The sequence below is a fragment of the Hemitrygon akajei genome, chromosome 18, assembly GCF_048418815.1.
Source record: "Hemitrygon akajei chromosome 18, sHemAka1.3, whole genome shotgun sequence".
NCBI classification, from domain to species: Eukaryota; Metazoa; Chordata; class Chondrichthyes; order Myliobatiformes; family Dasyatidae; genus Hemitrygon; species Hemitrygon akajei.
The window spans coordinates 43,523,754-43,550,842 of NC_133141.1; the positions used below are offsets into that span (position 1 = coordinate 43,523,754).

The window sequence follows — 27,089 nt, forward strand, 5'->3', positions numbered from 1 at the left end:
GAGGCAGGAGGATCCCAGAGTTCAGGCGAGGCAGGAGGATCCCAGAGTTCGTGGCAGGGCAGGAGGATCCCAGAGTTCGTGGCAGGGCAGGAGGATCCCAGAGTTCGTGGCAGGGCAGGAGGATCCCAGAGTTCAGGCGAGGCAGGAGGATCCCAGAGTTCGTGGCAGACAGGAGGATCCCAGAGTTCGTGGCAGGGCAGGAGGATCCCAGAGTTCGTGGCAGGGCAGGACGATCCCAGAGTTCAGGTGAGGCAGGAGGATCCCAGAGTTCAGGCAGGGCAGGAGGATCCCAGAGTTCGTGGCAGGGCAGGAGGATCCCAGAGTTCAGGCGAGGCAGGAGGATCCCAGAGTTCAGGCGAGGCAGGAGGATCCCAGAGTTCGTGGCAGGGCAGAAGGATCCCAGAGTTCGTGGCAGGGCAGGAGGATCCCAGAGTTCGTGGCAGGGCAGGAGGATCCCAGAGTTCAGGCAGGGCAGGAGGATCCCAGAGTTCAGGCGAGGCAGGAGGATCCCAGAGTTCAGGCGAGGCAGGAGGATCCCAGAGTTCAGGCAGGGCAGGAGGGTCCCAGAGTTCGTGACAGGGCAGGAGGATCCCAGAGTTCAGGCAGGGCAGGAGGATCCCAGAGTTCTAGCAGGGCAGGAGGATCCCAGAGTTCGTGGCAGGGCAGGAGGATCCCAGAGTTCGTGGCAGGGCAGGAGGATCCCAGAGTTCAGGCGAGGCAGGAGGATCCCAGAGTTCAGGCGAGGCAGGGAGATCCCAGAGTTCAGGCGAGGCAGGAGGATCCCAGAGTTCAGGCGAGTCAGGAGGATCCCAGAGTTCAGGTGAGGCAGGAGGATCCCAGAGTTCGTGGCAGGGCAGGAGGATCCCAGAGTTCGTGGCAGGGCAGGAGGATCACAGAGTTCAGGTGAGGCAGGAGGATCCCAGAGTTCAGGTGAGGCAGGAGGATCCCAGAGTTCAGACGAGGCAGGAGGATCCCAGAGTTCAGGCAGGGCAGGAGGATCCCAGAGTTCAGGCGAGGCAGGAGGATCCCAGAGTTCAGGCAGGGCAGGAGGATCCCAGAGTTCGTGGCAGGGCAGGAGGATCCCAGAGTTCAGGCGAGGCAGGAGGATCCCAGAGTTCGTGGCAGGGCAGGAGGATCCCAGAGTTCGTGGCTGGGCAGGAGGACCCCAGAGTTCGTGGCAGGGCAGGAGGATCCCAGAGGTCAAGTGAGGCAGGAGGATCCCAGAGTTCGTGGCAGGGCAGGAGGATCCCAGAGTTCAGGCGAGGCAGGAGGATCCCAGAGTTCGTGGCAGGGCAGGAGGATCCCAGAGTTCAGGCGAGGCAGGAGGATCCCAGAGTTCGTGGCAGGGCAGGAGGATCCCAGAGTTCGTGGCAGGGCAGGAGGATCCCAGAGTTCAGGCGAGGCAGGAGGATCCCAGAGTTCAGGCGAGGCAGGAGGATCCCAGAGTTCGTGGCAGGGCAGGAGGATCCCAGAGTTCAGGCGAGGCAGGAGGATCCCAGAGTTCAGGCAGGGCAGGAGGATCCCAGAGTTCAGACGAGGCAGGAGGATCCCAGAGTTCAGGCGAGGCAGGAGGATCCCAGAGTTCAGGCGAGGCAGGAGGATCCCAGAGTTCGTGGCAGGGCAGGAGGATCCCAGAGTTCGTGGCAGAGCAGGAGGATCCCAGAGTTCGTGGCAGGGCAGGAGGATCCCAGAGTTCAGGCGAGGCAGGAGGATCCCAGAGTTCGTGGCAGACAGGAGGATCCCAGAGTTCGTGGCAGGGCAGGAGGATCCCAGAGTTCGTGGCAGGGCAGGAGGATCCCAGAGTTCGTGGCAGGGCAGGACGATCCCAGAGTTCAGGTGAGGCAGGAGGATCCCAGAGTTCAGGCAGGGCAGGAGGATCCCAGAGTTCGTGGCAGGGCAGGAGGATCCCAGAGTTCAGACGAGGCAGAAGGATCCCAGAGTTCAGGTGAGGCAGGAGGATCCCAGAGTTCAGGTGAGGCAGGAGGATCCCAGAGTTCGTGGCAGGGCAGGAGGATCCCAGAGTTCAGGCGAGGCAGGAGGATCCCAGAGTTCAGGCGAGGCAGGAGGATCCCAGAGTTCGTGGCAGGGCAGAAGGATCCCAGAGTTCGTGGCAGGGCAGGAGGATCCCAGAGTTCGTGGCAGGGCAGGAGGATCCCAGAGTTCAGGCAGGGCAGGAGGATCCCAGAGTTCAGGCGAGGCAGGAGGATCCCAGAGTTCAGGCGAGGCAGGAGGATCCCAGAGTTCAGGCAGGGCAGGAGGGTCCCAGAGTTCAGGTGAGGCAGGAGGACCCCAGAGTTCAGGTGAGGCAGGAGGATCCCAGAGTTCAGGCGAGGCAGGAGGATCCCAGAGTTCGTGGAAGGGCAGGACGATCCCAGAGTTCGTGGCAGGGCAGGAGGATCCCAGAGTTCGTGGCAGGGCAGGAGGATCCCAGAGTTCGTGGCAGGGCAGGAGGATCCCAGAGTTCAGGTGAGGCAGGAGGATCCCAGAGTTCGTGGCAGGGCAGGAGGATCCCAGAGTTCAGGCAGGGCAGGAGGATCCCAGAGTTCGTGGCAGGGCAGGAGGATCCCAGAGTTCGTGGCAGGGCAGGAGGATCCCAGAGTTCAGGCAGGGCAGGAGGATCCCAGAGTTCAGGCGAGGCAGGAGGATCCCAGAGTTCAGGCGAGGCAGGAGGATCCCAGAGTTCAGGCAGGGCAGGAGGGTCCCAGAGTTCAGGTGAGGCAGGAGGACCCCAGAGTTCAGGTGAGGCAGGAGGATCCCAGAGTTCAGGCGAGGCAGGAGGATCCCAGAGTTCGTGGAAGGGCAGGACGATCCCAGAGTTCGTGGCAGGGCAGGAGGATCCCAGAGTTCGTGGCAGGGCAGGAGGATCCCAGAGTTCGTGGCAGGGCAGGAGGATCCCAGAGTTCAGGTGAGGCAGGAGGATCCCAGAGTTCAGGTGAGGCAGGAGGATCCCAGAGTTCAGGCAGGGCAGGAGGATCCCAGAGTTCAGGCGAGGCAGAAGGATCCCAGAGTTCAGGCGAGGCAGGAGGATCCCAGAGTTCGTGGCAGGGCAGAAGGATCCCAGAGTTCGTGGCAGGGCAGGACGATCCCAGAGTTCGTGGCAGGGCAGAAGGATCCCAGAGTTCGTGGCAGGGCAGGACGATCCCAGAGTTCGTGGCAGGGCAGGAGGATCCCAGAGTTCAGGCGAGGCAGAAGGATCCCAGAGTTCGTGGCAGGGCAGGACGATCCCAGAGTTCGTGGCAGGGCAGAAGGATCCCAGAGTTCGTGGCAGGGCAGGACGATCCCAGAGTTCGTGGCAGGGCAGAAGGATCCCAGAGTTCAGGCGAGGCAGGAGGATCCCAGAGTTCAGGCAGGGCAGGAGGATCCCAGAGTTCGTGGCAGGGCAGGACGATCCCAGAGTGCGTGGCAGGGCAGAAGGATCCCAGAGTTCGTGGCAGGGCAGGACGATCCCAGAGTTCGTGGCAGGGCAGAAGGATCCCAGAGTTCAGGCGAGGCAGGAGGATCCCAGAGTTCAGGCGAGGCAGGAGGATCCCAGAGTTCAGGCAGGGCAGGAGGATCCCCTGGGGCGGGTACTTAACTCCTGGGCAGGGCCGCCTCCCAGGCAGGAACACGGAGGCACGGGCAACACGCGGAACCCTGGGCAGGTGCAGGCACAACCAGTAGAGAGCAATGAGTGGAAAGGGTCGGAGTCCTCAGGGCGGGCAGCATGGATCCTGAGCAGGGCCGCCTCCCAGGCGGAGACACGGAGGCCTGGGCAAGGCGCGGACATCTGGGCAGGTGCGGGGCACAACCCATCAGAGGTGAGGGGTAGGAAGGGAACAGAGTCCCTCTGCCGGGCAACAGCAGATGGCCTGGCTTGCCCGACGGAGGCGAGGGGCAGGAAAGGAAAGAACCACCCGTAGGGTAACAGCCACGGCCTGGCTTACCCGACGGGGGCAAGGGAACAGAAGGGAACTGGGTCCAAGGTGAGCAGCAGGACAACCGTGATACACCGGTAAATTGGGAAAGGCAACCGACAGCGTGACAGCGCGGGCAAGGAGAATAACGCAGAACAGCAGGACCAGCGCACACGAGGGAAGCAGGGGAACAAGACCAACCAGACAGAACAGATACAGAACAGGCCAGCAACCAGGGCAGAGCAGGATACCGAGCAGGGTTCAGAGCCGGCAACCAGGGCAGAACCGGATTCAGAGCCGGCGGACCGGGTACAGAGCAGGGTTCAGAATAAACTTCCCTGGGGAGATTATTTTGTTAGCATTAAGTGAAACAAAAAGATAATAATTCACAAAGAGTTACAGCATATTCTATAATGTTCCTTGCAACATGATAATAAACATTAGGAAAACAGTTTGTAATGTACAATGATTTTTATGACTCTACATTTTCTTGCTTTTTTGTTCTTCATGCCAGCTCTTAGTACACAAGCCAATGCAGCAATTGTAGGTACACCACATGAAGGCAGATAGAACATAGAAAGCCTACAGCACAATACTGGCCCTTCGACCCACAAAGCTGTGCCGAACATGTCCTTACCTGAGAAATTACCTAGGGTTACCCATAGCCCTCTATTTTCTGAGCTCCATATACCTGTCCAGGAGTCTCTTAAAAGACCCTGTCATATCCACCCGCAGCCCATCCCATGCACTCACCACTCTCTGCATAAAAAAACTTACCCCTGACATCTCCTCTGTAGCTACTTCCAAGCACCTTAAAACTGTGTCCTCTCGTGCTAGCCATTTCAGCCCTGGGGAAAAGCCTCTGACTATCCACACGATCAATGTCTCTCATCATCTTATACACCTCTATCAGGTCACCTCTCATCCTCCGTCACTCCAAGGAAAAAAGGCCGCGTTCACTCAACCAACCTATCCTCATAAGGCATGCTCCCCAATCCAGGCAACATCCTTGTAAATTTTCTCTGCGCCCTTTCTATGGCTTCCACATCCTTCCTGTAGTGAGGCAACCAGAACTGAGCACAGTACTCCAAGTGGGGTCTGACCAGGGTCCTATATAGCTGTAACATTACCTCTCGGCTCCTAAACTCAATCCCACAATTGATGAAGGCCAATGCACCGTATATTTTCTTAACCACAGAGTCAACCTGTGCAGCAGCCTTGAGTGTCCTATTGACTCAGACCCCAATATCCCTCTGATCCTCCACACTGCCAAGAGTCTTACCATTAATACTATATTCTGTCATCATATTTGACCTACCAAAATGAACCACCTCACACTTCTCTGGGTTGAATTCCATCTGCCACTCCTCAGCCCAGTTTTGCATCCTATCAATGTCCCGCTGTAACCTCTGACAGCCCTCCACACTATACACAACACCTCCGACCTTAGTGTCATCAGCAAACTTACTAACCCATCCCTCCACTTCCTCATCCAGGTCATTTATAAAAATCACGAACAGATCCCTGAGGCACACCATGGTCACTGACCTCCATGCAGAATATGACCCGTCTACAACCACTCTTCGCCTTCTGTGGGCAAGCCAGTTCTGGATCCACAAAGCAATGTCCCCTTGGATCCCATGCCTCCTTACTTTCTCAATAAGCCTTGCATGGGGTACCTTATCAAATGCCTTGCTGAAATCCATATACACTACATCTACTGCTCTTCCTTCATCAATCTGTTTAGTCACATCCTCAAAAAATTCAATCAGACTCGTAAGACATGACTTGCCTTTGACAAAGCCATGCTGACTATTCCTAATCATATTATGCCTCTCCAAATGTTCATAAATCCTGCCTCTCAGGATCTTCTCCATCAACGTACCAACCACTGAAGTAAGACTCACTGGTCTATAATTTCCTGGACTCTCTCCACTCCCTTTCTTGAATAAGGGAACAACATCCGCAACCCTTCAATCCTCCGGAACCTCTCCCGTCCCCACTGATCATCACCAGAGGCTCAGCAATCTCTTCCCTTGCCTCCCACAGTAGCCTGGGGTACATCTCGTCTGGTTCCGGAGACTTATACAACTTGATGCTATCCAAAAGTTCCAGCACATCCTCTTTCTTAATATCTATATGCTCAAGCATTTCAGTCATCCCTACAATCGCCAAGATCCTTTTCCATAGTGAACACTGAAGCAAAGTTCTCATTAAGTACCTCTGCTATCTCCTCCAGTTCATACACTGGATGCGGTGCAAAGCGGGGGGCGAACATAAGTGGAGATGTGGAGAAAGCGAACCAGCTGAACAACTTCTTCAACAGGTTCGACAGCTCAATCTCATCCTCACCGCAGAAATCCACACCAGGCTTACTTCCCTCACAGGAAAATAGCCACTCACAGGAGACCTTGCCCATGCCCAGGATTACGGCTGCACAGGTGGAAGGTCAACTGAGGAAGATCTGTACCAGCAAGGCGGCTGGACCGGATGGAGTTTCCCCACGATTACTGAGGGCCTGTGCGACTGAGCTGGGAGAACCACTACAGCGCATCTTCAACATGAGCCTGGAGCAGAGAAGAGTACCCAGACAGTGGAAAACATCCTGTATTGTCCCGGTACCGAAGAAACCACAACCAAAGGAGTTGAATGACTTCAGACCTGTTGCCTTGACGTCGCACGTGATGAAGACCATGGAGCGGCTGATAATACAGAATCTGAGGCCACAAACCAGGCACGCCCAGGATCCTCTTCAGTTTGCGTATAAGGAGAAGGTGGGAGTGGAGGACGCTATCATGTATTTGCTGCACAAATCACTCTCTCACCTAGATGGGGCCAGTTGTGCTGTGAGGATTACATTCCTTGACTTCTCTAGTGCCTTTAACACCATCCAGCCCAAGATCTTAAGGCACAAACTAACGGAGATGGGAGTAGACTCTCACATGGTGGATTGGATAGTGGACTACTTGACAGATAGACCTCAGTATGTGCGGTTGGGAGACTGTAGGTCTGACGCGGTGGTCAGCAGCACAGGAGCGCCGCAGGGAACCGTACTCTCTCCGGTCCTGTTCACCCTGTACACATCAGACTTCCAATATAACTCGGAGTCCTGCCATGTGCAGAAGTTCGCTGATGACACGGCCATAGTGGGGTGTGTCAGGAATGGACAGGAGGAGGAGTATAGGAAACTGATACAGGACTTTGTGATATGGTGCAACTCAAACTACCTGTGTCTCAATATCACCAAGACCAAGGAGATGGTGGTGGACTTTAGGAGATCTAGGCCTCATATGGAGCCAGTGATCATTAATGGAGAATGTGTGGAGCAGGTTAAGACCTACAAGTATCTGGGAGTACAGTTAGACGAGAAGCTAGACTGGACTGCCAACACAGATGCCTTGTGCAGGAAGGCACAGAGTTGACTGTACTTCCTTAGAAGGTTGGCGTCATTCAATGTCTGTAGTGAGATGCTGAAGATGTTCTATAGGTCAGTTGTGGAGAGCGCCCTCTTCTTTGTGGTGGCGTGTTGGGGAGGAAGCATTAAGAAGAGGGACGCCTCACGTCTTAATAAGCTGGTAAGGAAGGCGGGCTCTGTCGTGGGCAAAGTACTGGAGAGTTTAACATCGGTAGCTGAGCGAAGGGTGCTGAGTAGGCTACGGTCAATTATGGAAAACTCTGAACATCCTCTACATAGCACCATCCAGAGACAGAGAAGCAGTTTCAGCGACAGGTTACTATCGATGCAATGCTCCTCAGACAGGATGAAGAGGTCAATACTCCCCAATGCCATTAGGCTTTACAATTCAACCGCCAGGACTTAAGAACTTTTTAAAAGCTATTATTAATGCTTTTTGAGATAGTGATTTATATGCATATCATATTTTTTTACTGAGTTAAGTATTGTATGTTATTAGTTTTGCTACAACAAGTGTATGGGACATTGGAAAAAAAGTTGAATTTCCCCATGGGGATGAATAAAGTATCTATCTATCTATCTATCTATCATTTTCCCACTGTCACATTTGATTGGTCCTCTTCTATCATGTCTTATTCTCTCGCTCTTCACATACTTGTAGAATGCCTTGGGGTTTTCCTTAATCCTGTCCGCCAAGGCCTTCTCATGGCCCCTTTTGGCTCTCCTAATTTCTTTCTTGAGCTCCTTCCTGCTAGCCTTATAATCTTCTAGCTCTCTATCACTACCTAGCTTTTTGAACCTTTCGTAAGCTCATCTTTTCTTCTTGACTAGATTTACAAAAGCCTTTGTACACCATGGTTCCTGTACTCTAGCATCCTTTCCCTATCTCATTGGAATGTACCTATACAGAACTTCACGCAAATATCCCCTGAACATTTGCCACATTTCTTTCGTACATTTCCCTGAGAACATCTGTTTCCAATTTATGCTTCCAAGTTCCTGCCTGATAGCCTCATATTTCCCCTTACTCCAATTAAACGCTTTCCTAACTTATCTGTTCCTATCCCTCTCCAATGCTATGGTAAAGGAGATAGAATTGTGATCACTTCCACCCACAGAGACTCTGTAGACAATCCCTCCATGCTAGATGTGCAGTTTAAATTGACATTGCGTCTGGCAGAGATATTATGGGCTGAAGGATCTGTTTCAATGATGTATTGTTCTATGTTTTATCCTTTGAGTCAAAACATATGGTTGAGGTGGAGCAAGTGCCAGCGATGGAAACCTGATTCCTTTTACAGCTTTAATATTTGGGGATTCAGGCCTGTTGAAACATAGTAAGAGACGGTAATTGCTATTTGATCAAGGCTTTATACAGACAGCTGTTTCTAGATTGAAAAATGTGATGATAGATTATGCAATTTAACTAACTAACTGATGGGAAGCAACCTTTCCTATCAGAGAGAAAAGTAGCTCAAGATCAAACAAGTGAATGAAAAGTTCATGGGAATGCGTTCACAGTATTTGGTTTTCACTGGGGTAAATCAGTATCAGTTTTGCACTTTATGCTGACTGTGCGACTCATTTATGATTTAGGTAGGAATAACTGTAACTGAAAATAGCCTCAATTATTTAAACAACCTTAGAAAGAAAAGTGTACTTTCAGGCATTATGAAAAGAATTCCAGTGTTCTTGAGCATGAATCTGGTGTTTTGTCCGGAAAACATTGATAGCTTCATTTCAGCAATGAAAATTATATCTCTCTTTTGTGCTCAATTCAATGCTCTGGTAGAAATGATACCTTTAATATTTGATAACTTGATGGGATCCAACAATCTGTGGATAATTGCTTGCAGGTCACAATAATAAAAAACACACAAGCAAAGATGTTCTGGCATGCCTTGCTTGAAAGAGTGGTTTCAGAGACTGACAAGATTGCCAGTGCTCAGTGCAGTGGACTGCTGTCAGATGGTTATTCGTTATTCCTGACAGAACTGGATGAGATTTGAGCAAAGTATAATCATTTATAAATTAAACATAACCATTGCATTTACAGTTTGGTTTATGACTATTACGTGTTGCTAAAAGAAAATGTAGAGTATTCTGAACATGTTCGAAAGTAATGTTGGTCAAGGCTGATGCCATGTTTAATCTACAGTCAGTGGCCATTTTACTAGGTACACCTGCTCGTTAATGCAAATATCTAATCAGCTAATCGTGTGGCAGCAACTCAATGCATAAAAAACATACAGACATGGTCAAGAGTTTCAGTTGTTGTTCAGACCAAACGTCAGAATGGGGAAGAGTTGTGAGTTAAATGATTTTGACCATAGAATGATTGTTGGTGCCAGACGGGGTGGTTTGAGTATCTCAGAAACTGCTGATCTCCTGGGATTTTCACATACAATTGTGTCTAGAATTTACAGAGAATGTTGCAAAAACCAAAAAAAAAAGCAAGCGGCAGCTCTGTGGGCGAAAATGCCTTGTTAATGAGAGGGGACAGATGAGAATGGCCAGACTGGTTCAAACTGACAGGAAAGCCATTATAATATTTAGTACAGCAACTCAAATAACCACAAGTTACAACAGTGGGGTGCAGAATAGCATCTTTGAATGCACAACATGTTGAACCTTAATGTGGATGGGCTACAGCAGCAGAAGACCACAACAGGTTCTACTCCTGTACCTAATAAAGTGGCCACTGAGTGTATGTTCCTCATGAGAAATCAATTCTGTAAGAAATTGGTGGTACTGTAGGTTCACACTGAAGAACTTACATATTCTTGAATAATATTCGGGGAAGAGTTAACTGGAGATAAACTGTTGTGAGGCTCAGACCAAACCTGGGGCTAAAACAACAGAAGTTCACATGAAGCAAACTGGACATAATAAAACTATCTTCACTGAAATTCACAAATACACTGCATGGTCAGAAGATCAGTGATCAGAATATCCTCTGGGACTCAAGATTTAATGGAGAGTTTTATAGATGTCAGTGCCTTGCATTTATATAAATAAACCAAGTCTGGTTTGGGACTAGTTTCACTGTCGTGTGTAACAGATAAGCAGATAAACAAGATATCAGATATATGTATGCAAGTCAAGAAATTTAGAGTTTGAACACTGCTCTGAAGGGGTCCTGCTAATTTTTTGGGATAAAAAATCTGTGACATAACAATTTCAGACTTATTATTTCAGTGTGCATGAGGCTAATAGAATGCATATATTGTGTGTTAAGAGCAATTTTACTTCTACAATAATGCATATATTCATGATGATTGCAGTCAGCATGCATTTCAACTTTGCACTGGTTCGAATATAACAACAAGTAATGGTTCAGTGTATCCTCAACATTATGAAAACATATTCCAAGAACAGCTTTAGCCTGGAATTTCTAGAAAGTTAAGGTCTAGTGCAGTACTTTTTTTCACATAATCATTCATGTGAAATGTACCTTTCTCAATTTTAGGTACATCTAACTCTTTCGAAACAAATGATGTAGAATATCAACTCAAATCAGTCCCATGGAACACTGACAAGATGGTATATGTACCCACTATGAAAAAGAAGATTTTAGAGACAGAGAATGAAGCAGCCTTCAGATCTGGAACAATACTACCTCAATACCTGAATTTTGTAAATTTGGCACATAAAAATAAGTGGGGCCATTCTCGAGGTTACAGGATTCAAGTGGTAAGCCGCAACCCTAAGAATGTGCCAGAAGAAAGTCTAGATGAAAAAGGCATCTCCTGGCAAAGGTATAAAATCTTTACCTCTTTCTTATTGCATCTTCTTAAATACTGAAAACTTTTATTAAAATATTAAACCATATTTGGGTCTGGTTTATTGTTTGAAGTCTTGTAAATAAATACTGTCTTCATTGTATCTCTAATAAGATTTTACACACTGGAGATACATTAATATGAGAAAATGTGGTTAATTTGTACCTTTATGCTTTTACAAAATCCTACTTCTTCAAAAAATCTACAATTCTCTTGGATTTGCTATTTGATAGAAATGATACTGAAGTTTATTAGAAGGACCTACAAAAAGGAAAACACTATGGAAGCAAGTTATGAAAAATATTACCTTCTGGTTTTCCTTCTATTTTCTGTTTGCCTATCACCCATTGTCACATGTAATGTTACTTTCTATTTGCAATGCATTTTTGTTCTTCTTCTGCTCCTGTGTTCCCGTCACTTGTTTCCATTGCTCCACTTATGGTCTGCTATTCACTTCCCTTAAGCTATAATTTGGCTTTTCTCCTGTCTTCACTGTGGCTTCTCTTATTTTTCCTGTCAGTTTCCTCCACATTTTCTTTCTCCATGTGTTGCCAGCAATTGTTCTGCGCCTTTCCAGAGAAAACACCTATTTCTCTGCATTGGACATCCTCTTTTCTGCTTGATCTTCAACCTTTCCTCTTTGCATGGCCTGGCGAGAAAAGATCAGACTCAGGTTTACAAGACTTGCCTAGTTTCAGATGTCATCACATTTCTCTACTGGAACTGAAGTCAATGGGTTTTGCCATCTTCTTGATTTTGTGCATTGGTCAGTAGAGAAGATTCTGTCTCCATGTCTGCCAGCAGGTGGAAAGCTTAGAGCAATGCTCGTAGATTGGGACAGGTGATGAAGCATAGGAATGTTATACTTTCCACATTCACTTGTAACATCCGTGCCCCCTATTTACCCCCGTTCACCTAGGGTGAACCGCCATCGCCCCGCCAACAGTGCAATACTTCGGTGTAAATACAGTGTAATGCCCCCCCAGTACATCCACACAACACAAATACCAGACAATACACCAAAGGTGAGTAAATAATTACAACTTTTTAATTACAACTATTAAATAATTATAGTTACTTCTTTGTGATGGGTTAGTAGAAACAGATAACCTAAAGGCGCCAAATCAGTAAGTTTATCAGTTTGTGCACGTAATATTTTAATACGTTGGAGCTCACGCCTCCGGTTCCATCCACAACGACCTTCCGAGCCTTCGGCCACTGTCCGAACCGCCGACGTCCAGTATCCGCCGCCCTGGAACCGCTGTCTGCTCCTCACACGTCCGTCCTCTTTGTTCTCCTCCCGAAAAAGACCGTGAACTCCCGCTCAGCTCACACATACAAGATAGCATAACAATTCTCCATTGGTTAGTTCCCCACTTAACTGCAGTTATAACCCAAACATTCCAGACACAGAATCCCATTACAGCATTAAGTAACATTACAGTAACATTTTGTTAGCCTGAACAGTTAACACCACAGTTAATGGTACTGAGAGCCCTACACACTTACGAGACTGGAGTTGTGATGCTAACACAGAGAGAGATTTGCTTTGCATCGGTTCTGCATTGAAGCTGATGTGGAGGTGCTTAGTTGCAATGTGGAAAAATGCCGTTTCTCAGCTCTCACATGCAGAAGGAGAGGATCAGTGGTCACACCTTTGCAGATATCTGTTGACTGGATAGCAAGATTTCCCCAAGAGCACAAGCATACAGAAGAGTTACAAAAAAAACGCAAGCATTTAAAAGTGTGCAAATTCTTGGGATAACTCAAGTTAATAATGTTTTATCTATTACAGATACCAGTTGGCTGTGACAAAACACAAAGATAACGAGCAAAGGAGCAGCAGCAACTATAATCAGAATAACATGTGGAAGCCTCCTGTTTATTTTGATGATTTTATTAATGGTGAAAGCATTCAGAATGAGGTTTGTTCATGTGTTTTAATGTAATAACTTGTCCTTAATCTGCAGAAGGTGGATTATAACCATGATTTCCCCCATAGAAGGTGTATAAAACCTGGGCATCTGGCGGGTAATGCAATTTTCCCAGTTGTGGTAAACCATATCAAACACTCTCTGTTGAATTAGCTGACTTAATCTAGGATGGTTCCTTGAGGTGCTAATAGCCTTTGGCTAAAGAGGATTTTAAAAAAAAATCTCCGTAGAGAGTCAAGAGATATAATGTCTCTGGTAAAGGTCTATCAGCTCAATGCATCCACACGGACAATCAAGAACAGTTAACCTATCAGCCCACACATCTTTGGGTTGTAGAAAGGTACTGACACAGTCACACAGAGAACATAAACTCCCCATAGACAGAATTGGAGGTCAGGACACTATTGTATGAACTCTGCAGAAAAATGAAAGGTGAGGGGTGAGAGGTGACCCGATAGAGATATTTAGCATGATAATAGCATTGATAGACAACCAGCACCTTTTTCCCCAGGACTGAAATGGCTAATATTAGGGGGCATAATTTTAAGGTGATTGAAGGAAAGTATGAGGGAGGGGGTGGATGTCAGAGATAGGTTTTTACACAGAGAGTGGTGGGAGCATGGAATGCACTGCCAGAAGTGGTGGTAGAGCTACAGTACATTAGGGATAATTAAGAAACTCTTACACTGGTACATGGATGAAAGAAAAATGGAGGGCAAAGTAGGAGGGAAGCATTAGATTGATCTTGGAAAAGGTTAAAAGGTTGACACAACATCTTTGGCTAAAGGCCCTGTGCTGTGCTGTGTTCACTGCTATATTTTCTATGTCCATGAATCAGATCAGGACTCAATACCTTTCTTGTTAAATCCTCCTGTTCCCAATTATCTGAGGGATTTTTAATGCAAATGTAAAAGGAAATATTAAACTGATTTTTATGTTAATGATATTTCAAACAATCAGTAACATCACATTTATTATTTTGAAACAGGATCTTGTAGCTTGGATAACAGCTGGATTTCTCCACATCCCCCATGCAGAAGATGTTCCCAACACTGCCACATCTGGAAATGCGATTGGCTTCTTTCTGAGACCTGTCAATTATTTTAACAATGACCCTTCAGTTTACTCTTCAGATGCAGTTTACATCAACCTTGCTGAAAAAACAGACGGATGTGAGGATAATCCAATGGCATGTTTGTCAACAAAAGCAAACTGTAAACCAAGCCTCCCAGATTTTACCTATGGGGAAGGCTTTCAACATTAGCTGTTTATACTATAGATTATATAACTTCATTATAGTGAGTAGCTACCTGATACTAACCACCACTTTTAATTATAGGCTCTGTGGACTATATGGATTGATTTCATATTTCAGTTCCCATTTAGTTTTAAAGGAGTGATTAATCAGAACACAACATTATCAAATGACAATGAATAAAAGGGCAGATTTTACAAACTCCTGCTCTCAAGGCTGGTGCACACCAAGCAGAGACTCCCAGGAGCTCCAAAAGATTTCTATCTATTAAATTTTATTTGCCAGGAAGTTCTCTTAGGCTGCAGTACAAGTGTATTTTTTAAAACTCTACCCATGGGTGTACTTTGGTTGAAAACACTTCATGCTCTTTACTTCACCAGCTCACTGGGATGTGTTCCAGTCTGACAAAACTATTTTTTTTCTTTTTCAATCTTTTTATTAGTATTAATAATATTATGAACAAAATACAATTGATATATTAATAAAGGGATTACAAACATACAAATTCCCATTACACGTGAAAGAATACATAAGCAATGAATACAATATAAATAAGTTTTCCCGAAACATGAACCATATAGTATATATATGAACAAGGTATATCTAGATATTTCATAATATATAATATAAAAAAGAAAAAATATATATATGCAAAGTTGACTAACCTACTAATCTAGTATCTAAGGGAAAAAAAAGAAAAACTAAAAAAAAGAGAAAAAAAAGGGCTGTTTATAATATATCACAAGAGTACATAAACATCAATGTCGTCAACTCCGATCCTCTCAACATAAATATGATTAAAGCTGAAAAAACCAATAAGCTTGGAACAGGGCCATTACATCATATGAAAATATTGAATAAATGGTCTCCATATCTTTTCAAATTTAATAGAAGTATCAAATACAGCACTTCTAATTTTTTCTAAATTTAAACATAACATAGTCTGAGAAAGCCAATGAAATACAGTGGGAGGATTAATTTCCTTCCAATTCAACAAAATAGGAACTCATTTTTTTAAATGAGTTTACTAAAAATGTTTATTTTCATTACAAACAGGGGTTATTGAGGAATGCTTCACAGAACTGTTTATCATTGGGTCTAATAGTTTCTAACAGCAAATTCTGAATCTTTCTAAAATCTTTCCTAATATTTTGAAGATTAAATTCCATGATTTCTTTTCATTTTTCTCTTCTTAATAGTGAGTTACAGCAAGTTTCACTATAGGAAGCTGAACCACTGTGCAGCTCCTTTTCTATTTATAGCATGTGTGTTCCATTGCTGTACATAGATTTTATATGTAAGAAATATCTCCTGAAATTTTTATGTGAAAAAAGAAATATGCCCGCAGTCCTTAAATCAGGTTTTCTGACCTTCCTTATGTCATGGACCCTTACCATTAACTGGGACATCTGTGGCCCCCAGGTTGGAAACCCCTGCCTGAAATAAAGATCATGGAGTTATTGACCTTGTATTTACAGCTCATAGATCCCTCAGCCTGTGAGTGCAATGTTGCCACAAATAGTGAAGGGCAGGACAACCTGTAATATAAAGGCAAGTACACACAGTGGAGCCTCCTGTAACTAATAAATAGGTCACTGAGTGTACATTCATGGTCTTCTGCTGCTGTAGCCCATCTACTTTGACACTTCGTGCAATCAGAGATGCTTTCTGCACACCACTGTTGTAAAGTGTGTTTATTTGAGTTACTAACACCTTCCTATCAGCTTAAACCAAACTGGGCATTCTCCTCTGATCTCGCTCATTAACTGCCACTCACTGAATTTTTTTTTGTTTTTCACACCATTTTCTGTACAGGAAATCAGCAGTTTCTGAGATACTCAAACCACCTCGTCTGGCAGCAACAATCATTCCATGGTCAAAGTCACTTAGATCACATTTCTTCCCCATTCTGATGTTCGGTCTGAGCAACAAATGAACCTCTTGACCATGTCTGTGTGCTTCTATACATTGAGTTGCTGCCAGATGATTGTCAGATTAGATATATGTATTAACGAGCAGGTATACAGGTGTACCTCATAAAGTGGACAATGAGTGTAGTTGGAGGATAGAACTATTAATTAACATTCTCACACTGCCATTTTCTATGATAGCCATATCTCAGCTACACTTTGTCTTCATTTTCTGTACTGCTGTGGAGAGACCTTTTTAGTATCACCGGCCCACTTCCCTAGTGCCATTTGCAGGTTGTGTCTTCTAACAAGATCCTGCCACCTGCAAAACATGTGGTTTCGGTTTAATAGTCTTCAAACGGAAGAAACCAAAGTAACAATTTCTTAAAGAAATGTAGTCTGTATTTTGCTATTCTTTTGTGACTTCTGATATGGCATATCTAAATGAGACACCTACTTGGCTCACCAAAATTCTCTTCTGGGTTTAACGTTTCACAGACTGTTTTTATAGCTTCAGTTCAAAATATATTTTTATGCTTTACACAGCGAACATGCCAACATGAAAAGCACCTCAAGAAAGTATAGCTATTTGTCAATATAATCAGCGTGAAAAATAAATGTAATCCTCAGGATATATGTGTTTTGCAAATATTGGATGAGTATGGTATATGCCAATGTGTCATTAACTCTGCTTCAAATAAAGCAGTTATGGTCCTCAGCATCTGAATTCATGTGATACCAGAGGTCAGGGTGCTTCCAAATGTGATGGTGATCCCTCATGCAGACTGGTATGTTTTTGTTATCTGGAATGTTATAGCAACAGAGAAGTTAACCACAACAATATTAACTGTGTATTAAAAGTCTGATGCACCATCAATAACTCACGCTGAGACTTAGGAAGTGAGATATCGGCTTTTATTGACTGGAAGAACAAACAACACTACATCCTGGGAAAATGAGGGAGAGCAGCAGACCACAGTCGCCTTTATACAGGGGTCTGTGGGAGGAGCCACAGGAGCAGTCAGACAGGTATATCTAGTTCACCACAAAGTCCCTGATAATTTGCAAGAACAAGGTTTACTTTTGGAAGTGTGCTTACACCGGCTGGCACTATAAAAATACAAATTATTTACTAGAGCAAAGATAATCCACGTAAAGTTTGGTTTCATTTCCATTGCTGCGATAATATGAAACACTCATTGTCTACCTGCAATGAGTCATGGTCCTTTCCACAGAACAAATTACAGAGATTTTCTTTGTTATACTAATAGATTTTTGAAACACAGCTTAAGGGAACAGTTATCCTATCTTTGTCCAAACATGAATGTTGATTTTTTGATTACCCTGAACAATATAGACAGTAAAATAGAAACAGAAGCAGATTGTCTCTTTTGTTTCCTGTGCAAAAAAAAAGAAGCCTTGCTTCTTTTCTGCATGTGGAAATGGTTTCTTGACTATCTGGGATGGTATAAAATGGAAAGTCTGAGCAAGAGCATGTTGTTTCTTCCTGGGGATATCATATTCAAGGCATCCTGACCATAAGTCATATATTGCCTGATTAGGCAGTGTTTTTGAAGTCCGACGTAGCTGTTGTCATGGTCACCATCACTGGTCATAAATGATGCTATCTTGCATTGCGATATGACATACTTTTCACTCAAGTCGTTTCTAATCTAATGTACAATGTACAGAAAAAGTCTTCTCAGCAGAATATTGAATCTATTATGAACTATCTAATAAAAATAAAATGGGGTCTTGGGAACTATTATTAATATTAAAAACTGCACCATTGTGTTGATTAATATCACCATAGCAATAGCCCAGTGCAGCAAGATCACATGATCACTACACATGGCCTCATCATTATACAAGAACCAAAGTGAAAATAGTGAAAACAATTCATAAACTCACCTTTTTTAAAAACAGATTTCTATTCTTCAGCTACTATGAGGTGAACACATTATATCTACCTTTGGATCTGCACAATTACTAATGCTTTGGAGCTTAGACATAATATATCAAAAGCCACAGCATTAAGGGATGCATTTGCATAAATTTTTAACTAGCAATCCAGAGACTGGGTCCATTAATGAGTTGAAACCCATTATGGCAGCTGGGAAGCTTGAACTGAATTAATTAAATAAAAATGAGAATCTGATGACTGTGAAGGTATCAGATAATGTAAAATAACCCATCTGGTTCACTAATGTTTTTTGGGGAAGGAAATCTCTCCTTACTCTTTCCAGACTACTGTATATGTGACTCCGGAACAGCTTTAAGTTTATCTTCTATCAAGGAACAATGAAACCCTCTGCACTCAATATTGAATAATTTCAGATAGCCTGCTCTTCCAGTTTGTGTCAGAACTGGACAGCTCTGACGCAAGGTTATCCACTACACATATCTCAGGACTTTTCTCCCCACAGCTGCTGTCTGATCTGCTGGACAGTTCCAGCATTCCCTTTTGGTTCAGGTTTCCAACAACCTCCCAGTACTAACTCCCACAGCTCCAACATGACTTTTTTTCTTTAACCACCTTTATTTATCTTGTAACTGAATGGCTCTGAAAAGTATTTTCTAAACGGGTAGAAAATTAAATAATCTGAGGTGCAAAGGGACTTAGGAGTCCTTGTGCAGGACTCCCTAAAGTTTGCAGGTTGAGTTGATGGTGAAGAAGGCAAATGCAAACTTAACATTAATTGTGAGAGGACTAGAATATAAAAGCAAGGATGTAATGTTGAGGCTTTATAAGGCAATGGTGAGGCCTCACTTGGAGTATTGTGTGCAGTTTTGGGCTCTTTATTTATAAAAGGATGTGCTGGCATTGGAAAGAGTTCAGAGGAGGTTCACAAGAATGATCCTGGGAATGAAAGGGTTATCGTATGAGGAGTGTTTGATGGTTCTGGACCTGTACTCATTGGAATTTAGAAGAATTGGGGGGAGCGGGAATCTCCTTGAAACTTATCGATTGTTGAAAGGCAACAGATAGAGTGGATGTGGAGAGGATGTAACCTGTGGCAGGGAGAGTCTAGGACCAGAGGGCACAGCCTCAGAGTAGAGGGACATCCATTTAGAATGGAGATGAGAAGGAATATCTTTAACCAGATGTGGCTGAGGAGGCCAGGTCATTGGGTATACTTGAGGTGGAGGTTGATAGGTTCCTGATTAGTAAGGAAGTCAAAGGTTATGGGGAAAACACAGGAGAATTGGGTTGAGAGGGAAAATGGATCAGCCACGATGAAATGCTAGAGCAGACTCGATGGGCTGCATGGCCTAATTCTGCTGCTATCTCTTATGGCCTTATCACTGAGTCGCTACTTGAGCACCATTTCATTTGTTGTTAAAGCAGCAATAATTCTCTTTAGAAGGTGGCACTGTAATGTAACTTCACTGTAATTCTGTTGGCAATGAACATTACAGAGTGAATGAAGAATGAGTCTTGGTCAGACATCAGAAGATTGTCTGACACCAGGGCTATTAAGTACAATTTAAAATAAAGTGAGCAAAGCAATCGCTTGAAGGTTGAGCACAAAATTGCTCTCTGCCATTTTAATACCAATAATCTATTTTAAATGTAATTGTAGCTAAGATAAAAGGGAGTGATTTGATGTCACAAGGCTAAGCTGTCACACTGTATGATTTCCAGGTCTTATACCCAGCAATCAGAATAATCGCATTTAGTTCCTTGCAATCAGCTTTTATAACTCTTCTTATAAATGAAATAAAAGCTAACTTTAATATATAATCATCACGTGAAAAGGGAATAAAATAATGCAGTTTAAAGCTATCAATAACAACATATAAACTGAAAATAAATATGTATACAATAATTACATTGTAGTTCTCATTAAGTAAATTTGTACCTATTCATTATGTGCAAATTTACTTTTGTTGAAGTATATAAGAATACTTTCTTTTGAAGTTTATTCTAATACACTTCAACAAATTATCTAATATATAGGTTATCATTATCTCCAACTCTGGAGCAACTAGCATACTGCAGACCATGGGAAAAGCAATGAGTTTCAAGGTTAAAGCCAAAAGCTTTTAGGTATTGTCCTTGCTCCTTGTTAATGCTCATAGCAACACTAAGTTGAACAGGGAACTTAAATTAAATGGTAGATCAGATGGGATAATTGGAGGGATGAAGACATTTTCCCAGTCATTATTGTTGCTTCAGTTACATGTGGCAGTAATTTCTAAACGAATAATATTGTGCCATTGCTTGGTATTGGTGTGTTCAAATTCCAGAGTATTATGACTAGAACAACTTTTTTTAGTTCAAGATTATGTGACTGCACAACAGGTGGTGACTGAGAGCTGAAAAAATTCAACAGGAAAATGTACAGCCTCATCAATGTCTGTCACACTGTAACCAGATTTGTGTTGTACAGGTTCTTTGAGATGTTTTGAAAAATGGTTTATTCATGGACTGCACTGCATCATTTGTTGGTGCTAAAATTGCTCTTTCATACTACCATTGGTAATTCAAATAGTGTTGAGTGACATTTGGGAATACAACTTGAATCAATTTGTGATGATGTAACAATTCAGCTCAATGCTTTCATTCCCGTTGAGTCTTTGGTCTTAATTTCCCCATTTCCTAATTTGAGTAAATTCAAAGCAAGCTCTCACAAATAGATTGTCTGTTAAGTGCAATTATATATTGGTTTTCAAGTGTAATCATTTAACATTTTTCCAAAAATATGATGCTTCGAAACAGGCTTTCAATTTATTGGCTTCTGTACTTTGTGAAATTACTAGTAGCATTTGACAAAAATCTCCAGCAAGCACTAAAGCACTAAAAATCCTCCCATTAATTTATTATTGCATTTAAGGTTTTATAACATTAGATCTAATACTTCAGTGACTGCTTTGTGAGCCATTGTATATTATCCTGGAAATAAGCTTACAATCACTTAGAAACTTTTTCTTTTACAGTTCCTTGAACTTTGCTGCATGTTGGAGTCTTCATTTTTGTAAAATTTAAAGGGAGTTGAAAAGCCAAAAGGGCAGTCTTCCCATTTGTCAAATGAGTTGAATCATGTTTTGTTTTCAAACTTAAGCCAAAAAAAAGTTCTACACTTCCACCAGATGCATCCAAAAATATGTTCACTGTAAACAGTCTCTGTAATTGTACCTGCACCATTTCTTTGGTATCTCAGTAAACTGGGTTACTTTCTCTCAAATACATTTGTCTGACTGATTTAAATCATAGTTAGTTTCCCACAGAAACAGTGCACAAACTTTCAGTTTCTCTGTGATTTAGGAAGACCAAAATTACTTAGGTCAGAGCACCCTAAATATTTAGTACCTCAAAAATAGATCTGCAAAAAGATCAAATCAATCTTCAATGAGGGAAAATAAAAATCAGTCCCCCTTTGGACTGTGGAGGGCCTCCTGTGCTTGGAGTTTTAGTAACACAAAGAAAGCTAAACCATACTCATATTCAAGCTTTCAGATTTTTAGCTTGTTTTGGCACTGACATATGTGTGGATGCAGTATTTTGTTACATATCTTTTGAAAAACTTATTTATACAATATAACTACTGGTGTCTGTGTAATCTTTCTGTTCTCAATAAAAGATATAATCAATGATGAGGCAGAGTTTGCTTATTTCTGGAGATAGTCACTGATCAGTGAAGTACAAACAGCTTGATTCATAAAGTCATTAGGGGTTCGAATCCAGCAGGTTTCCATCCATGTCATTTTCCAAAGTTTTACCCCAAATGACACAAACGTCAATCAATTAGTGCCGCAGTGTTTGCTTGATGTGACTAATTTTGTATCATAAACCATACTCCATCACAGCATAATCTAGATCAATAAAAAACGCAAGGTCTGATCTAAAATGTGATATTGCAGTAAGTGCAAGTTGCTCAAATTCAATGGGTCAAATCGCCTGACCCATTGACCCACTCCTGGGTCTGGCGTCTCTGACCTTGCTCTCAGCCATTCCCAAGGTTTGTTATTTGCCCACATAGTCCAAGACCCCAGACTCCCCTGTTTCTTCAACAGGACTAGAAACCAAACCTATCTCCAGAGTAATGAACAACTGTGCAACAAATGACGTACATTGATAACAGAACATTAAACACTCCATAAGCATGATTCAAATGAACAATTGAAATGTTTTTAAAAAGTCTTTAAATAGTTTCAGTAACTTCATTCCACAGATAGAAATAGACCAATTTTCTTCTACAAATTACCCAATTTAACAAAAGGGTTAAATTGATTTTAGAGTAGATTAAACAGTTAAGGGGCCGGTACTGTGCTGTAATGTATGTTTTAAATACTCCTCCTCTGTAATATTTTTCACCTGGTCAGAGATTTAATGACAAGGGTTTGAATTGCACGCCACACTTTCGGTGGTTCTTACTACAAGTGCAAAACATGAAAGCTGACAAGTTCGGAGTCGCAGCTTTTGACCAACGTTCAATTAGAAAGCTCTGCAGCCATATGTCAGAAGCATTTGCCACAAATCAAAGCCTATATTGTTGTGAAGATGGTGCTTTTGAATCAGGCAGTGGCTGTACATTTTAAATGATTAACACAAATACTAAACAAAGACAACATAAAGTTGCAATAAAATGGGAGAATTTAATTGAATTGACTTTATTACATGAGGAGTAAAAATATGTTATGTCTCCATCTAAATGTGCAATCATAGTAATTTATAATAAATAGTATGTACAACAACATAACATAGAAATACAGTTGTGTCAGCATGAATTAATCAGTCTGATGGCCTGGTGGAAGAAGCTGTCCTGAAGCCTTTTGGTCCTGGCTTTTATGCTGCGGTACCGTTTCCCGGATGGTAGTGTTACGAAGGATGAACAGCTCTGATGGGCAGAAGGGTACAGAGTTGCCCATATGTCCCCCTCCCCTGGAAGAATTACAAACTGTTACTGTTACCATGCTGCTCATGAGAGAGACACAAATAAGAGGAAAACTAGTTGGAACATCTGCTGCCGATAAGAGGGAGGAGAGGAGCCATTGATTTACTGTTATGTCTTTTGGAGAGGGTCGTTTACTTGGTACCATTCTGTTCATTAAAATTACTCAGTGGACAGCCGGAGTGGGCTGGTTTGATGGACTAAGCCATTCAAAACTGATTGACACCTGAGACCCCGTGAGTGGGGATAAAAGTGAGGTCTGGGGAGACACCCCTCAGACACACCAGGAGACACACTAGTGAGCTCTGCTTGAGTGTTGGAACCCACGAGAAGGTGTGGGGCATCGGGGACCGAACAAAGGATCGGTCAATTTAACTCACAGTGTTTATATCGAGGCCGGTGGGGGCTTGTGTGTGTGTCCTCCCTTGCCTGGGTGACGAGTCCACCATAGAAGAACGGTCTAACTAAAGGACAGAGGGGTCATACCTGAATGGCCACAACAACACATCGACGGATCAAAAACAGAAAGGAAGGTTTGACTGACTGTAGCTGTCACTGTTTGCTCGCCCTCTCTCTCTCTCTCTCCCTCCAACGGTTACAACAAAAGAACCAACAACTACCTCAGCCTACATGAACTGAACTGAACTTTATACTTTCCCATGATAATTCATTATCCCCTAGACAAAGACAGAGCTTGTTTATTATTGATTATTATTATACCCACACTTTTAGGTTTAGTATTGCTAACGTGTATTATCTGTATATTTGCATTGTTGATATTGTTTTGTATATTTTACTAATAAACACTGTTTTGAAAATAGTACCAGACTCCAACGGATACTTCTATCTTTGCTGGTAAGACACCCAGTTACGGGGTACATAACAGTAGCAGCTGGAACAGTTTATGGTTGGGGTGACTCAGGTCCCCAAAGATCCTTCAGGCCCTTTTTCACACCTGTCTTTGTAAATGTCCTGAATAGTGGGAAGTTCACATCTACAGATGTGCTGGGCTGTCCGCACCACTCTCTGCAGAGTCCTGCGATTAAGGGAAGTACAGTTCCCATACCAGGCAGTGATACAGCCAGTCAGGATGCTCTCAATCGTGCCCCTGTAGAAAGTTCTTAGGATTTGGGGGCCCATACCAAACTTCTTCAACCGGCTGAGGTGAAAGAGGCGCTCTTGTGCTTTTTTCACCACACAGCTGGTGTGTACAGACCAAGTGAGGTCCTCGGTGATGTGGATGCTGAGGAACTTAAAGCTGTTCACCCTCTCAACCCCAGATCCATTGATGTCAATAGGGGTTAGCCTGTCTCCATTCCTCCTGTAATCCACAACCAGCTTCTTTGTTTTTGCAACATTGAGGGAGAGGTTGTTTTCTTGACACCACTGTGTCAGGGTGATGACTTCTTCTCTGTAGGCTTCCTCATTATTGTTTGAGATAAGGCCAATCAATGTAGTGTCGTTGGCAAATTTAATCAGGAGATTAGAGCTGCGGGTGGTGACACTGTCATGGGTATACAGTGAGTAAAGGAGGGGAGTTAGCACACAGCCCTGAGGGACTCCTGTGTTGAGAGTCAGAGGGGTGGAGGTGAGGGAGCCCACTTTTACCACCTGCCGGCAATCTTGACAGGAAGTCCAGGATCCAGCTACACAAGGCAGGCTGAAGGCCGAGGTCTCTGAGCTTCCTGTCGAGCCTGGAGGGAATTATGTTGTTGGATGCTGAACTGTAGTCCAAGAGCAGCATTCTCACATAAGCATCCTTATGCCTCTGTAACATAAGCATAAGGCTTATGTATCCTTATGAGAAGTAACAGTTGCATAAAATCTAAAGAAAAACATTAAATCAACTATTCAGTAAAAAGACGAGAGATTAATGCATCAACTGGCTTTCCCTCACTCAGTTGCTCATTCCTCAACTTTTAGAAGTTTCTAGAAATGTTAAACTTAATGCTTTAGCTGTAAACATTAAAATATTAACCAGACTTCCAGAAATCCAAGCTTTGTGAGATTCCAAACAGCAGTTAATGAGTTACAGATTCTGATTTTGCATACTATTGGGAAATTAATTGTCCTGCATCCTTCCCACACACCATGCCCACTGCATCCGTTAGAACGTATATACCTGAGCACCGCATGGTATTTGAAGCTTGATACTTAGCAGCAACACTGAAGTTTCAGTGTTTCAAGATGTCTAGAATGCGATGAAACACTCCCATTGGCTGTGGCTGCTTGTTGTTACCTGGCAACTGCAACTTGCTGAACAATAAATAGCAGAGCTCTGGTTCTGATTTCTAGGGACTACTGCCTGTAACGACTGATACTGTATTCACTATCACACTACTCTATCAATGGCAGTGAGTCCAGCAAATACTGCTTTCTGATCTTGCATTGTTAATTTATTAAACAGGCATTGAAGCATTTTGTGGGCATCTCTGGGGGAAGCGTTTTGTATCCTGGTTAACCAGACCTTCAATAGGGCCCGATTAACCAAAAGAAGGAGCTATTATTGAATCAGAATCAGGTTTAACATCACAGGCAAATGTTGTGAAAAAACTGTGAATTAAATAAGTAGTGAGGTAGCCTTCATGGGTTTAAGGCCCATTCAGAAATCAGATGGCAGAGGTGAAGAAGCTGTGAGTGTGTGTCTTCAGGCTTCTGCACCTCTTTCCTGATGGTAACAATGAGAACAAGGCATGTCCTGGGTGATGGGGGTCCTTAATGATGGATAAGGCCGTTTTGAAGCACCGCTCCTCGAAGATGTCCCAGATACTGGGGAGGTTAGTGTCCATGATGGAGTTGACTAAGTTTACAACTCTCTGCAGCTTATTTCAATCCTGTGCCATAGCCTCCCCTCCCCCCACCTGCTCCTGACAGTGATACAGCCAGTTAGAATGTTCTCCATGGCGCATCTGTAGAATTTTGTGAGTGACATATCAAATCTTTGGTGACATATCAAATCTATTCAAAGTCCTAATGAAATATAGCCACTGCTGTGCTTTCTTTGTAGCTACATTGATATGTTGGGCCCAGGATAGATCCTCAGGGATGTTGACACACGGGAACTTGAAATTGCTCACTCTCTCCATTTCTGATCCTTCTACGAGGACTGGTGTGTGTTCCCTCGTCTTATCCTTTCCGAAGTCCACTATCAGTTCTTTGGTCTTACTAACGTTGAGTGCAAGGCTGTTGCTGTGACACCACTCAAATAGAGTCACAGAAAAGTACAGCACAGAACAAGCCCTTCAACCCTTAGGATTCTCTTTCACCTTGCCTGCTCGGGCAACCCCATGCCTTCTTTTAGCCCTCTTGATTTCCTGCTTAAGTATTCTCTTGCATTTTTTATACTCCATAAGCACCCCATTTGTACCTACCTGTCTATACCTGCTATACACCTTTTTTTCTTAGCCAGGACCTCAATATCACTACACCTGTTATCTTTACTTTTCATTCTGACAGTCACATACAAGCTTTGTACTCTCAAATTTTCACTTTTGATGTTCTCCTATTTACCAAGTACACCTTTGCCAGAAAACAGCCTGTCCCAACCCACACTTGCCAGATCCTTTCTGAAACCATTGTTGTTAATCTGTTAACCAAGAAAATTATCTCAGTGATAGTAATTTCCAAGAAGTAAGCATGATGAAGTGGGATGATGCCTTTCAGTGCTGCTCGGCATTGAAAGCCTAAAATTACTTCAAAGGCATCTAGAGTCATTTAGCATTAACAGGTTGTTCAAGAGAAGAAATCTGCCATCTTTACTTGAGCTAGGCTATGCGTGACTCCAGACCTAATAACGTGGCTGTGTCTTAGCTGCCTCTTTCGTTCAGGTGCAATTAGGGACATCCACAATCAACAAATAAGTAAATAAAAGCAGGAACTTCCTCAATCTAAACATTAGTAAAAGAGGACAAGTAATGCTAAGGCCTGGACTGACAATCCTGAAGCATGTGATCAAGAAAAGATGAATTCAAAGTAAATTTATTACCAAATTACATATACAGTAC

The 27,089-nt window shown here is 43.5% G+C and overlaps 1 protein-coding gene across 1 annotated transcript in view; it reads left to right on the plus strand.

Moving 5' to 3' along the window:
* LOC140741370 (amine oxidase [copper-containing] 3-like) overlaps positions 1-21,784 on the plus strand; it is a 35,218-nt gene extending 13,434 nt beyond the window's left edge. Inside the window, exons 2-4 of the mRNA XM_073071528.1 lie at positions 10,778-11,066; positions 12,886-13,015; positions 14,013-21,784. Coding sequence (XP_072927629.1) covers positions 10,778-11,066; positions 12,886-13,015; positions 14,013-14,288 — 695 coding nt within the window. The 3' untranslated portion in view covers positions 14,289-21,784. The remainder of the gene's footprint in view (positions 1-10,777; positions 11,067-12,885; positions 13,016-14,012) is intronic.
* Positions 21,785-27,089: the final 5,305 nt, after the last annotated feature.